Source organism: Canis lupus, chromosome X, assembly GCF_011100685.1.
Source record: "Canis lupus familiaris isolate Mischka breed German Shepherd chromosome X, alternate assembly UU_Cfam_GSD_1.0, whole genome shotgun sequence".
In the NCBI taxonomy this organism is placed as follows: Eukaryota; Metazoa; Chordata; class Mammalia; order Carnivora; family Canidae; genus Canis; species Canis lupus.
The window spans coordinates 32553552-32569005 of record NC_049260.1 but is presented as its reverse complement, the minus strand read 5'-3'; the positions used below and the strand labels follow the sequence as shown (position 1 = coordinate 32569005).

The window sequence follows — 15454 nt, the reverse complement described above, 5'->3', positions numbered from 1 at the left end:
GGAAATGGGATTTGGGAGTGCTGAGCGTAACATGAAGAGCTATCATTTCCAGAGTGGTAAATAACTTGTTTTTCTCCAAAAAGTTCAAAGCAAGAAGAAATGGGCTCAAATTATCACCAGCAGGAATTAGGTTGGACACAATGCCCTGGCACTGGTACAAGCACACACAGGAGCCTTTGAAGTCCCTTCCTTGGGTAAAATGTGGCAGGCAGAGAAAATATGGCCAATGAGCTAAAATGTATGTTATTCTTCAACTCAAACTGTACCAAAGAAAAACTGAAATTGCAGCTGGATTATAGAACATTAATTAGATAAGGAGGGGAAAGGAAGTAATGAAAATCAGGTCGCAAACTAAAGAAGAATCAAATATATTTTAAAGCTCTGCTCATGGCACTGAAGCATAGCCTTGAAAATTAAATCCACTCCTAATCCAAAATTTTTGTTATTTTGGTATTTTATCTCTCTCCCCTGGCCAATCAACTGAAATTAATTGATTTATTTGAATTTAGCTTCTTTCAAATTGCTCCTTCTCAGAAGGCCTAATTAACAGTGTGATGGGATTTAAAAAAAAGAAAGAAAGAAAGAAAGAAAGAAAGAAAGAAAGAAAGAAAGAAAGAAAGAAAGAAAGGAAGGAAAAAAATGATGGAGTCTGATAGAGTTTCTAGGCTCAATTCCAGAGAGTACACTGCAGATGTCTTCTCAGTTCTCTAGACTTTTTATTAGGTGATGATGGAAATCCTCATTTGAAGAAGAATTATGTAATAGTGCATCTCAAACCTTAATGTGCATATAAATCACGTGGGAATCTTGTTAACTGATTCTGATTCAGTGCTTCTGGGGTAGGGCCTGATATTCTGCACTTCTAACCAGCTCCCATACAGCCCATGCCACTTGTCCAGGGACCATATTTTGAATTACCAGCCTCCAGACCTACATTGTTCGATGCAGCCACTGAGCACTTGCCCTGTGGCTAATCTGAACTGAGATGGGGTATTAACATAAAATATACACTGGCTTTCAAAGACTCTACTATGAAAAACATGTGAAACAGCTCAGGTTTTAAATTGGTTGCATGTTGAAATAATACTTGGGGCATGCTGGGTTATAAAAAATATATTATTAAGATTCATTTTACCTGTTTCTGTTTACATTTTTAGTGGGGCTACTAAAAACTTGATTTTATATGTGGCTTATATTTTATTGGACAGTGCTAGTTTAATTTATATACAAATAGATATAGGTCATATATTTTTAAAACTACAGGATCATTTCTGAAGATCCTTTGCAGATCAAGACTTTTTTTTAGCTTTGACAAGTTTCATCTTGACTTTTGTATCTCATAAAGTAATGACATAAGGTGAAAAATACTCTCACTCCTCAGAAAAGACACCTCTCTTTGGCTAAGCCCAGTGAAAGGCAATGTTTTCAGATAATAATGTGGGTGAGACCTGGGGCGCCATGGCACCAGTGCACCAGCTCGTTCTCTCTCTCGATGGCCTCGCCGAGCTCAGGTGGCCAGTTGCAGTTCTGTTCCTGCTCCATGAGGAAGTCCACACTCTGCCATACCAGCTCCTGATCTGAGGGCTTGAGGTGCTCATGGTAAGAAAGAAGCATCTGGAGAATGGACGACAGGCCGTGAGCTGCTCCTATATCAACAAAGCATAATTAGTTCACACGATTGGAAGGACAGCTCATTTAATTTAGTGAAAAAACAATCATAGTATAAAAAATGAATGGCAATATTACTTGAAAGCAGACACAGAAATATGATAATAAAGTTGCCCAAGATCTAGACTTCTGGGGGACATATGTTAGAACAGGGATCAGTAAACTACGGCCTGTGGGTCAAATCCGACTCACTGCCTGTTTTTTGCAAATAGAGTTTTAGTGAAATAGAGCCACATTCATTTAAGTGTTGTCCATAGCTGCTACAGCTATAGCTATAGACAGCAGCTTTTGTGCTACAATGGCTGAGCTGTATTTGTGACAAAGACCTTATAGCCCACAAAGCCTAAAATATTTATTATCTATCCCTTTATGGAAAAAAAATTAGCGACAACCCCTGTTTTAGGCAAAGATTTTTTTGACTTTGTAATTTATCAATAGCTTTTACTGTTCTAGGTACTGAAGATAGACGAATGAACAAACTAAATCCTTTCTTCTCTAAAGTTAAACACTAATAATTGGTATTAATTCCTTAATCTTGCACAGTTAGCACTGTGTACTGGGCATTGTCTACACCTTGAGGATACACAGATGCATGTGACTTCGTTTATGCTCTTGAAGACCTCCCCATCCAGTATAGTGAGAAAGTCAGACTTGTAAATAAATAATCAGAATATGAAACGATAAATGCTATTATTGGAGATGTGTACCAGCAGCTAAAAGAGAACCAAGGAAGGAGTGCAAGAAGTGCTGGAGGTTCAAAACAGGTAGTATCATCTGAGCAAAGTCTTCCTAGGTATTGTGTTCCAGCATAGGGTACTGTACTAACAAAGGCCTAAGCCTGCTTTTGGAGAAGGAGCTAGCTTAACAAAGGTAAAAAAAAAGTCAGCCTAGCCCTCTAGAAGTTTTCACTCATTCCTAATGAGTAGAGAAAGTTGACTGGTGGGTGGTGCTGGGGTCAAGATATTCTGAAAACGTCTCCTTTAAACTCAACTCCATAACGGTTAAGCTTTATCTTTGCACTCAGGCCACCCAGAAATGGCCTTACAGTTTTATTCAGTCAAAAAGGATTCTTCTGGGGTGCCTGGGTAGCTCAGTTGACTAAGTGTCCGACTCTCGGTTTCGGCTCAGGTCGTGATCTCAGGGTCCTGAGATCAAGCCCTGAGATGGGCTCTGCATTCAGCAGGGAGTCTGCCTGAGATTTTCTCTCCCCTCTCCCACTGCCCCTCCCCCCACTCGCCCTCACTGTCTCTCTCAAATAAATAAAATCTTTTAAAAACCAATTCTTCCTAAAATTTAGTCATAACACTTGAAGTTACCTTTCTTTCACTGGATTTTAATTTGTTAGGTAAAAAAGCTTTCCAGGAAAATATTTATGCAGTAGATAGCAATCTGGTTTGTGCTATACATGCAAATGTCTAGAATGTTAATTTCTCTAAGAAGATGGAAAAAAATGAAAGGAATACTTCTCTTAAGGAACTCTAGCAGACACTGCCCATGCCCTGCCCATCACCTCGCCCACACTCACCATTCTGGTGCACCTCTCCTTCTACCTTCTACCTCAAGCATCTCTCATTCTGCTTGAGGCTTTCTCTAGCCACAGGGATATGCCCAGCCCACAGGTGCAGGACTAAAGTCCTTGGGAATTAACAGGTCTGGGAGCAGCCCTTGACCCATGAAGCAAGGAGCTGATGGATGAATATCCCAGCTACCTCACCATTTGGGTGGGACAATTGAGGCATGTTCTAGATGGTCTTCAGGGTCCCCAGTGGAACCAAGCCTCAGCTATCCACAGTTGCTCACTATTACATCCTCTATTAACCTTTTTATCTACTCTGTCTCACTTCCTCATTCCTCTATCAACACTTTCTAGGACCATCTCCCAAATACACCATTTATACTCAAGTCTTTGTCTCAAGGTCTGATTCTAGAGAAATTCAGATAGGAACTTAAAGATTCCTTGAGAAATCTCTCAGAGAACTACTAGTCTATAAGCTCACTGCTGAAGTTGGGTACCTTCATTATGTACAGGCTCTTGGTAAATTTCTAGGGATCACAAAGGTAAGTGAGCAAAAGCCCTCATCCTGATGGTGCACAAAGCCTGCTGACGTGGCTGGACAGGCAAGCCACTAATTACAATGTGACATGATAAGGGCTCCAATAAAAGTATGGCAAGGTGACCTGACACTAACCAATTTTGCTTTAGGGTAAAACCTGAAAGATGTGAATGTTTCTCCAGAGAGGATTCAATAAACTCTTTTTCCAAAAACACAAAGTTTCTCAGTAGCTCTGATGCTGTTTGATCAGTCTTGAAGTCTAGGTGTACATATTACAGATAGTTGAAGGGACTAAGGGAGGCCAGGCATTCTAGGCAAGAGGAACGGGCACAAAGATTTTGAAGACATGAGAGCACTTTGCTTGTAGGACATTATACAGGACAGAGTCAGAAAAGGGAGAGAGAGAAAGCTTGAGTTTGGAGAAGGGAGCAGGTGATCTCCAAAGGGCCTTGCATGACTCATGCTTGGGAGTTTGGGGAGCTACTGAAAGATTAAAAAAGAAAGTAACTAATTATCACTTTACATGCCTCATATCACAAAAGTAGCCATTATGACTCAGTAGTCTGCTATTAATCCACAAATATTAAACACTTGAAAATGTTAGTGGCTTCATCCTGTTTCCCTCTGCAGAGACACTATTGGCAACCAGTGTGTAAACAGTTGGCCAACTTTTGGTGGAATTCAGCCAATGAACTCACCATTCAGAATAAGGATTTTAGTCTCTAGTGCAAGCAATCATTAAAATAGCTACCTTTCTGTTAGACTATGAGAACAAACATTAAATTGTGATTTGTAGCATCTATCAATATTTGTTTTTATTTTATTTTTTAAAAGATTTTATTTGAGAGCAAGGGTAAGTGAGAGAGAGAGAGAGAGAGACAGAGGGAGGAAGAGAGAGAAACAGAGCATGAGTGGGGCAGGGGAGGGAGAAGGAGAGGCAGACTCCCCACTGAGCAGAGAGCCACATGTGGGGCTTGATCCTAGGACCCCGGAATCATGACCTGAGACAAAGCAGATGCTTAACCAACTGAGCCACCCAGGCACCCCCAATATTTGTCCTTAAATGGCATTTTAAAGTGTTCATTGTCAAATGGTGATGACCTATATCATAAAACAAAACCTTCTAGTTTTTAGTCCATGAGGATCTTAGAGACTTTCTTCTTCCTGCAGGCCTTTGCCAACACTTACACTCACCCAAGTATTCAGTTCCATAGTAAGAATACATCAGGGGGAATGGTTTTCTCTTTTTCATGGCATACTGCTTCCCAGAGTCCAGAATTGCCTGGCAAATTGATTTGATCTGTGCTGGGGTCAGCACCTGAGGAAGGAAATCAAGAAGAATCAATCAGAAGTCAAATCAGGATCTTTTTTTCACGGACACTGGGTTTTCTCATTAAAGACCATCAGCATATTCCCCAGATCCTTTCCTCTATGTAAATAAGCTTAGCCAGCAGTAACTTTTTAACAACCGATTCTCTCTTTGTTGTCAAGTTTATCCACCCTCTTCAGAAAATCTACTGTGTTGATGGGAAATACACACTTTTATCACTGTAGGCTTTTCTAAAACGCAAAGCTCACTTTAGAGCGGTTATATCAGTAATCCTTGTCAAAGGAACAAGAAATTGCACAGAGAAGAACAAAGACCAGGCCTAACGGATTATCCTTAACAAAGCTGTCACTCTCAGTGTGCCACGCAGGCCTGGCCCAGACAGTGGGCCTTCGGTTTGTGTCATTCAGGCTATGCTTGTAAAGCCAGTTTTGTTTTGTTTTGTTTTTTTATGATAGTCACACAGAGAGAGAGAGAGAGAGAGAGAGAGGCAGAGACATAGGCAGAGGGAGAAGCAGGCTCCATGCACCGGGAGCCTGACGTGGGATTCGATCCCGGGTCTCCAGGATCGCGCCCTGGGCCAAAGGCAGGCGTTAAACCGCTGCGCCACCCAGGGATCCCTAAAGCCAGTTTTGGACAAGCTGCTGCATGGCAGGAACTCACTGTAGCCTTTGCATTCCCAGACCAAGACCAAAGTCCTGTAAGTACTAAAGCAATATCACTTTCAAAATCACAATGACTCTGAATAGAGAGAATGGCTAAAATGCAATGACGTGCAGCCTTCCACATTTTACTCACTCTACCCACAGTCTGTTTTAGGACTATAGAGATGGAGATGTTCTCAAGCCTACAAAGCATTGTTGAGTTTATTAGGATTCTGCTCAGGTTCAAGAGGTTTTCAGCCCTTCCCCCCACTCTGCCTCTGAGCAGATGAGATGCTCCCAGCTCCATTGGGCTCACTCCTCCTAGGTCACCATGACTCTTTGGGGGAGCATTTACCTCCTGGTGTGTTATGTCTCTGTCTCCGTCTCTCTCTACTAGACGATCAGTTATTGGAGGGCAAAGACTGTGGCATCTCACCTTCTTGGTATCCTTAGTTCCTAACACAGAACCTGACAGGGTCTTTGGGAGTAATTAAGTGCCAGGTTTTTACAGGCATGAGAAGCGGAGCTTTCCCTCTTTCCCTTCCTTCCTTAGTTATTTCTTAAGCCTCTACTGTATGGCAGAAAAGCTGTTCTAGATCCTGGAGGTATGACAAGGAACAAGACCTCTGTTCTTATAAAGCCAACCTTCCAAAAATACAGACCTGCACCAGAAAAGTACTAGTTAGAGTGACTGGCCACTGCCCAACCCCCCATTTGCTCCTCCAAAAATCACCTGCAATTCAGCCTCAGCCTGATTAAATGAATCTAAGATCAAGGAAAAGCCAATTGGCAGATGAATGGATAAAGAAGATGTGGTACATATATACAATGGAATATTACTCAGCCATCAGAAAGGACGAATACCCACCATTTGCTTCAACGCGGATGGAACTGGAGGGTATTATGCTGAGTGAAGTAAGTCAATCGGAGAAGGACAATCATCATATGGTTTCATTCATACGAGGAATATAAGAAATACTGAAAGGGATTATAAGGGAAAGGAGGGGAACTGAGTGGGAAAAATTAGAGAGGGTGACAAGCCATGAAAGACCCCTAACTCTGGGAAATGAACAAAGGGTTGTGGAAGGGGAGGTGGGTAGGGGGTTGGGGTAACTGAGTGATAGGCACTGAGGAAGGCACTTGATGGGATGAGCACTGGGTGTTATACTATATGTTGGCAAATCGAACTTCAATAAAAATAGAGCAAAAAAAAAAAAGAAAAGAAAGGAAAAGTCCATTGGATTTTGGTCTCTCTCCTAAGGCTCACACATCAAATCTTTCTGCCTGATACCTACCATTATACTCACCAATTACTTCTGAAATAAAGTACGAATGATTTTTTTCTTTCCCGCCCTCCCCCCACCCCCCCCTTTTCTTTTTTTCTTTCCTTGCAGGGTTTTGCTCCTCTGATTTACCCAACATGAAACGGGCAAAATATAATACAGGTTTTGCTTTCCTCAAATCTAGCATTTAATTTGGGAAATTAATTACATAGAGAGGAGTCTGTTCATTAATTATTTCTGCCAATTAACACTTACTGGGCTACTATTCTAGTAAGGCCCTATACTCAGTATTATGGCGGAAATTCTACAAAACCCAGGACTTATTTTTTCCCTACATGGAACTTACTATCCAGCACTGGAGATGAGATATAGCCAATAGTCTACCATAGAGCAATTTAAGTTCCTGAGCCTAAGGGTGGAAAGAAACAGTAATGCAGAGTATATAACACAGACAAGGAAGCACTGTTTAGCTTCACTAAGACTTTACTATTCTATTTTCTATCTGGTTGCTCAGAAATAATGATGTCGTGGCTTGCAACTTCAATTTTCTTTCTATTAGCAATCTATCTTTGTCTGTTGGCTGTACTCCTTTCTGCCCAAAATTCCTGAAGGCTCTATCTTCCCAGGCATTTTCGCCATCATTTCAAGGCTCAGACTTGGGTCTTTCCAGAGCTGACCAGCAAATTTCTCCTAAATGATCTCCTGTCCTATATCCACTCAAATTGCTACCCCAAATTTTCATTTGCTATTAAAAACATCTTAAAAAAATAAAAACATCTTGCACTGAGTCTTACTCTACTTTATAGCTTCCGTCCCCAGTCTCATATCAACCCCTCCTGACTGGCTTGCTCTCAGAAACCCACTAAGAACCTCGAACGGCATGGATTTAATAGGACTCTAACCTGGTCCCAGCCCACATTTTCCTGGCAATATATCTGGCTCTTCAACTGAACTTAGGTCCTGCTTGCCAATACTGGTCTTGAATCCATATGACAGAAACAGTTTTTGTAGATAAGGTCATTGAATTTTCGGGGTATGTATTCATTTGAAGTACTAAAATTCTCCTTATCTTACTTCTATGCTACTAATTTGAAAATCAGCTTATTCTTTCCTCAGTTGAACATTTATTCATGTTCTCTCTCTCTCTTACTTCTATGCTACTACTTTGAAAATCAGTTTATTCTTTCCTCAGTTGAACATTTATTCATGTTCTCTCTCTCTCTCTCTCTCTCTCTCTGCGTATGTGTTCATCTGCTTATTTTAAATGCAGGGGAAAAAAATCAACTTAGATTACATGTGGTGCCCTCTTCCTTTCTTTCCACCCCTAATCCATGGGTAAATTATTCTATAACAAAACAATTTGCTCAGAATAGAGCACGAGTTTATAAAGTATTTTAAAACCTCCCCGGTCATGCATCATGTCTGGGTGGTTTCCTCTTATCTCTCAGAAACACTGCAAAAAACAAAGAAAAACTGTGCTAGGTTGGCTGGATAAAGACCAGTTATGCATGCAGTTCTTTATCTCTGGGAACAGACAAGACCTACCCTTGGGTTTATTGATCGGCAAATAAAAGTGAAAACACTGCTTATCCAAAGTGTGCAAAGGAGGAATACTGAGGAAGAGTGTGCTCTTCCCCTCTCCCCCCACCCCCGACCCAGCAAAGAGCACAGAAAGAAGACATGTGGCAGGAGGTGCTAGTCCTTTTCTCATCTTTTTGCTTTCTCGGGCATCCCTCCATTTCTATGCCAGCACACAGGAATGAGCTTGTGAGCACACTCACTACCTCTGAGTAGATGGCTTCCACGCTTCTGAGACACTGAGGCCTGGGAATGAGGTAGTTGGCATTTCCAGTGGGGGTGGAGAAAAGTGACTGGGGATGGCAGACAGGAGCTCCCTGTCCATCAGGCCTTTACCAAAACAAACCCAAATTCCCCCTACTATATTTGTAGCATCAAAGGCCTATGTGTGTGTGGGTACCTTGGACGGATTTGGTTCTTTAAATAAACTGTTTCCTACATTGAATTAAAATAAATTATGGTATCTCAAAAATACAAAGCAAGTCCGTGGTGGTTTGATTTAAACAGTTTCATTAGTTTAACTGATTCCCTTCACCAAGCCTCAAACAGAGGTGTCTGAGGTGAAATAGTTCCTATTGGGCTGGGCTCTGAGTTTGAAGATATGGGAGAACAGTAAAGCCCATGCTATGTTTCTTGGCCCTACCCGAGGGTTGTGTGGTAACTGAATCAGCTCCATGCCCAGGAGAGAGTTTCATTAAGGAAATGCATGAAATGAACCAAGCCACAGAAGGCTTCCTTCACCACAGTCTTCTTTCCCAGGCAAGTGTCTTGCCCACAGGCCCTCTGAAGTGGCAGTCTTTGCTAGCTATAGGTCAACCACTGCCAATGTGATCATGCAAAAGTCCAAAATGTCCTATGTGGTTGCCCATCTACATGGAATGCAGAAAGCTACTCCTATATCACACCAAACACATATGTAGCAGAGTAGGAATCTGATATTAATTTGTTTTCCTCCAGCAATTTATTTGACCCCAATTCTTTGTCTACCACCATATGTGGTAGCATAGGCTTCTGCTCAAAGAAAAGAAACAAGCCATTTGACTCCCAGTGAACATCAAAATGACTTGATGCCCATCGACAATAGCTTTGAGGAAAGGGCTTTTGAGCTGGCAGAACCTGGGTACTTTTGAATTGAAAGCTGATACCATAAAGAATAGCCTTGGGATCCCTGGGTGGCGCAGCGGTTTGGCGCCTGCCTTTGGCCCAGGGCGCGATCCTGGAGACCCGGGATCGAATCCCACATCGGGCTCCCGGTGCATGGAGCCTGCCTCTCCCTCTGCCTATGTTTCTGCCTCTCTCTCTCTCTCTCTCTCTCTCTCTCTCTCTCTCTCTGTGACTATCATAAATAAATAAAATTAAAAAAAAAAAGAATAGCCTTGAAGGACATACAGAGTCTGGATAGAATTACAAGATGTTCAAGGTAGGAAGAGTTGACACAGAAAGGAAACCACGAGGTTGAAAATCAGCATGGAATCCCTGCTCTTCTTCCTACACTCCCTTGTGCCAAGCCTTAGGAGAGACCTGATAGTCCCTGGATGGGTTTGGGTATTTATAGGTAGTTAAGATGTGTGCCCCCTGCTCCTCCTGGAATTTGGGGAGATGGTAGCCTCAAAGATGTGTCTTTTGTCTCAGGGTCTGGGGCCGTAAAAGAGAGAACACTGCATGGCACATCCCAGTAGAGAGCCACTGACAATCCTGAGTTTCCCGTGAGCACCATGGTGAAGCAGGAAAAAAATACCATCCCCGAAAGTAAATTTATTTTTAAAAATTCCCAGCACAAATAATTTCTTTTTTTTAAGATTTATTTATTCTCGAGAGACACAGAGAAAGAGAGAGGCAGAGACATAGGCAGGGAGAGAAGCAGGCTCCATGCAGGGAGCCTGATGTGGAACTCGATTCCGGGACTCCAGGATCACGCCCTGGGCTGAAGGCAGGCGCTTAACCACTGAGCTGCCTAGGTGTCCCCAAATAATTTATTTTTAAAAAAGATTTTATTTTTATTTATGGTGGGGTGTGAGGGGGAGGAGCAGAAGGAGAGAGACAAGCAGACTCCAAGCTGAGCACAGAGCCCGATGGAGGGCTCAACCCCACGATCCTGAGATCATGACCTGAGCTGAAACCACGAGTTGGATGCTTAACTGACTGAGCCACCAGGTGCCCCCAAATAACTTCAAATTAAAAAATTAGGGAAACTTTTTTGTACGAAGTCAATATTCACAATTGGTTAGGCTGGGGGTTTTTTGTTTGGTTTTCTTTTTTACTTTTTATGCCTTTTGGGGGTTGTGGTTTGGTTGGAACCCACTAGGTTACAGAGAATAGTCAGGCCTTCAGAAAATCTCTGGAGTGGGTGGAGATTTACCTCAGGTGTTGAGAAGACAAAAACTCAGGGAAGCTCTTTTTGAGGCAGAAGCAGCTTAAAGAGACATGACAGGGCTAAAAGGACAGCTTTCAAGCAGGAAACAGATTTTGATGAATCAAACAATTCCTACTTTGTGCAAAGCCTGTGCAAGGCGCTTTGGGGGAAGATGTAATCTTAATAGTTAGACTAGTAATACTTGAACCATTTGAACAATGAAACATTCAACATTTAAATTTGAAAAGTCATGACCTATAGGGGTAAGGTGGAGGGAATAAACATTAGGGACCTAGCAGATGGGAGAGGGGTCAAAGCTAAGCTTTGAAGGACAAGTAGGAAGTAGATAAATAAAAGTAGCTGGGAGGGCAGGCATTTTAAACTAGGAGATAACAAGGAAAACTCTGCGTATTAGGGCAATGCCTCTCAAACTACAATGTGTAAATTACCTGGCGCTCTTGTTAAAATGCAGATTCTGAGCCAGCCAGTCTGGATGGGACCAGAGTTCTACATTTCTAACAAGCTCCCAGGTGATGCCACTGCCACTGCTGCTGCTGGTCCAGGGAACACACCTGAAGTAGCAAGGGATTATGGGAACAGAGAGGCTGGTTGCAGCAGAGGATTTCTCCTGGGAAGGGTGAGAAATTAGACTGAACGAACTGTAGGAACTTCCCAAAGACATTCAAGGAAGTAAGAGGGAGCACCTGGCAAGAACACTGCACACCATAATTTAAATGATCAGAATACTGGGAGAAGAGAAGCAAGTAACAATAGGAAATTCTCTTCCAATATGCTGTGTGTAGGAAAAATGTGTCCAAATTTGCAAACCCCAGCAGAGAGTTCTCTTAGCCAACATGGCCAGGTTTGTTATTTTCTTAATTAGTCTCCAAATGGGGCACGTGTGCTGGTGCAGAATGAGCAAGTCCCCTCCATCTGGTTTTCCTGATGTTCCCTGACCATTATTATGCTGGGTGATGAGGAATGGGGGGGGGGGGTGCTCTAGTTAATGATTATCTTTCAGTTCCTAAAAGCATTCAGCAAGGAATTTCAGTTATAAACATTTGGTCCCAGATACCATTTCAAAGTTGTTTCTTTTCCCTTCTCATATCAGGAAACACAAGCCCAGAAAACACTGGAAACCAGAAAAGAAAAACAGGTTTTACCCCATTCTTGCAGACTGACTGCTAGCTTTAAAGATTTACTGAAAGTAGCTGGTAACCTAGTCTGTACCAAGTGTCACTAGATGGTGTCATTGTTTTCTGCAAGACACTGAATGTATCAGAGCCTGAACTTATCTATGGAAAGGGGATCACAAGGACTTGCCCCACCTGCCTCCTCAGGTCTTGGTGAGACTATTTAAAAAAAAAAAAAAAAGCCATTGCCAGTGTTTGGCTAAACACCGCAATCACCTGGAGAGCTTTTAAAAATCCTGATGCCCTGGCCACACCCAAACCAATTACATGAGACTTTCTGGGTGTGGGACCCAGGCATATCCAGTTTCTCCCTCCACTGCCCCATGAGTGGATACACATGATATGCTGGGTCAGATCAGAGGTCACTGAACCTCATCCAGTGTTTCCAACACAGGTACTAATGCACATATTGTAGGACAGTCATGGTGAGACCATAGAGCACAGCAGACAGTATATTGGAGGTCTGGGCTTGAGTTCCAACTCTGCCACAGTGACCAGGGTTCAGTCATTAGAACTGAACTTTTCCTTAGCTTTTTTTTAGGAGGGGGAGGGGCAGAGGGAAAGGGAGAGAGAATCTTTAATTAACATATACTGTATTCCTAGTTTCAGAGGCAGAATTTACTGATTCATCAGTTGCATATTACACCCAGTGCTCATTACAACATGTGCCCTCCTTAACGGCCATCACTCAGTTATGCCATTCCCCCACCTCCCCTCCAGTAACCTTCAGTTTGTTCCCTAGTGTTAAGTCTCTTATAGTTAGCCTCCCTCTATCTGTGTCTTATTTTTCCCTCTTCCCCTATGATCATCTGTTCTGTTTCTTAAATTCCACATATGAGTGAAATCATATGGTATTTGTTTTTCTCTGACTTATTTCGCTTAGCATAATATCCTCTAGTTCCATCCACATTGTTGTAAATGGCAAGATTTCATTCTTTCCTGATGGCTGAGTGATATTCCATTGTATATATATGTCACATCTTTATCCATTCATCTGTTGATGGACATCTGAGTTCTTTTCATAATTTGGCTATTGTGGACATTGCTGTTACAAACATTCGGGTGCATTTGAATCACTATGTTTGTATCCTTTGGGTAAATACCTAGTAGTGCAATTGCTGGGTCATAAGGTAGCTCTGTTCTTAACTTTTTGAGGAAACTCCATACTGTTTTTCAGAGAAGCTACACCAGTTTGCATACCCACCAACAGCGTAAGACGGTCCTCCACTTAGGGAGAAGAATCTAAAGCCGGCACCATGCCCAGCATGGAGCCCAAAGCGGGGCTGGATCTTATGGCACTGAGATCATGACCTGAGCCAAAATCGAGAGTTGGACGTTTCACCAACTGAGGCACCCAAGCACCCCTCCTCATCTTTAACATGAAGAAGCTGGACTAAAATCTACCCACCAAGTCAGTACTTCCTAAATTTTAGTCTGCCTTAAAAATCACCTAGTGAGTTGGCTAAAACACAGCATCCTGGGCCTTACCCTCAGAGATTCTGACTCAGTAGCTATGGAATGGGGCCGGAGATCTTCTGTTTGTAACAAGCTCTTAGCTGGTGGGCATGCTTCTGGTCTGAGAACAACCCATTGAATAGCAATGTACTAAGTGACCTCTAAGACTCCTCAGGGCTCCACACTCTGGTTCTCTAAAGTGTTGGAGGAGTCTGGCTCTTGAACAAAAGAAGGAGCATAGCATGATGCTTTAAAAAAAAAAATAGGGACTTTGAGGTCAGACAGATCTAAGTTCCAGACTTGGCCTCACCACTTCTACCATAGTGGGTTTAGGCAAGTTACTTTTCAAAATATTTATTTATTCATGAGAGACAGAGAAAAAGAGAGAGGCAGAGACATAGGCTGAGGGAGAAGCAGGCTCCATGCAAGGAGCCTGATGTAGGACTTAATCCCAGATCCTGGGATCACGCTCTAGGCCAAAGGCAGATGCTCAACCGCTGAGCCACCCAGGCGTCCCTAGGCAAGTTACTTATATAGCAGCATCCCCATGTATGAGGTTTTGCTTCCTGTGGTTTCAGTTACCCTTGGCCAACTGCAGTCCCAAAGAAGTGATCCTCCTTCTGATGAATCATCTGAAGTCAACAGTAGCCTATCACTAAATCACCATGCCTGCATCATTCACCTCACTTTGCTCATCCATAGGCAACTTATCATCTCCCATCAGCACAAGAAGGGTAAGTACAGGACAATGTGATATTTTGAGAGAGACTGTATTCACATAACTTTTATTGTGCTATAATTGTTCTATTTTATTTTCAGTTTTGTTATCCATCTCTTACTGTGCCTAATTTATGAATTAAACCTCATTACAGGTATGTATGTATAGGAAGAAGCATAATATATATATAGGGTTCAGTACTATCCACAGTTTCAGGCATCCACTGGGGGGCTTAAAACATATGCCCTGTGGATAAGGGGGGCTGCTGTACTTTCTAAGCCTCAGTTTACTTATTTGTAAAAAGCAGCAACAATAAGACCTACCCATCTCACTGCATTGCTATGAGGATTCCACGTAAGATACTTAGCACAATTCCTAGCATAATGCACACGCACAATACATGTAAGCTATAAGAGTTCAATTAGTGGGATCCCTGGGTGGCGCAGCGGTTTGGCGCCTGCCTTTGGCCCAGGGCGCGATCCTGGAGACCCGGGATCGAATACCACGTCGGGCTCCCGGTGCATGGAGCCTGCTTCTCCCTCTGCCTGTGTCTCTGCCTCTCTCTCTATCCCTCTCTGTGTGACTATCATAGATAAATAAAAATTAAAAAAAAAAAAAAGAGTTCAATTAGTGACTCAACTTCCACCATTCAGCACCATTGACCTTGGGGGTCTGCGCTCAGGATCTTTCTCATAATAACCCTGCTATTGCTCACCTCTCACCCCCATGGTCCACCCAAGGACCAGCTTGTGTCAGCCTTTCATTGTCCTGTTTCCCTCAAACCATGTTTCTTTGCTTCTGTACAACACTTCTCAAGTTTATATGGTTTCTAGACCAGTCTCTGTCACTAACTATGTAACTTTAGACCAATCATGTGTAACCCCTCTGGACCTCAGTTTCCTCTTCTGAAAAAACAAGGAGTTAAGCTGGTCTTTAATGTACCTCTCAGCAATAGTATTTTGTTATTTTGGGAGTCAAAACTTTATGACAACTATTTACAAATCCCTCTATACTTAATTTGGGCTCTAATTCTGGGACATGGATGTGATGCTATGTTTCAGTGGTTTCATTTCTTACAGGCTAGGCCAAAGGTCCTTGGCACTGAGATCATAATGCATGTGTAACTTGTCCTCTATCCTAGGTGTTATCAAGACAGATACTTTTATGTACTTTCTTCTTAA

General features: G+C 42.4%; 1 protein-coding gene across 1 annotated transcript in view; it reads right to left on the bottom strand.

Annotated features, from left to right (window-relative positions):
• The window catches only part of LANCL3 (LanC like 3), a 102853-nt gene that overhangs the window by 21723 nt on the left and 65676 nt on the right, over positions 1–15454 (bottom strand). Inside the window, exons 2-3 of the mRNA XM_038587164.1 lie at positions 4917–5040; positions 1449–1646 (exon numbers count right to left, since the gene is read on the bottom strand). Of these exons, the coding sequence (XP_038443092.1) occupies positions 1449–1646; positions 4917–5040 (322 nt within the window). The remainder of the gene's footprint in view (positions 1–1448; positions 1647–4916; positions 5041–15454) is intronic.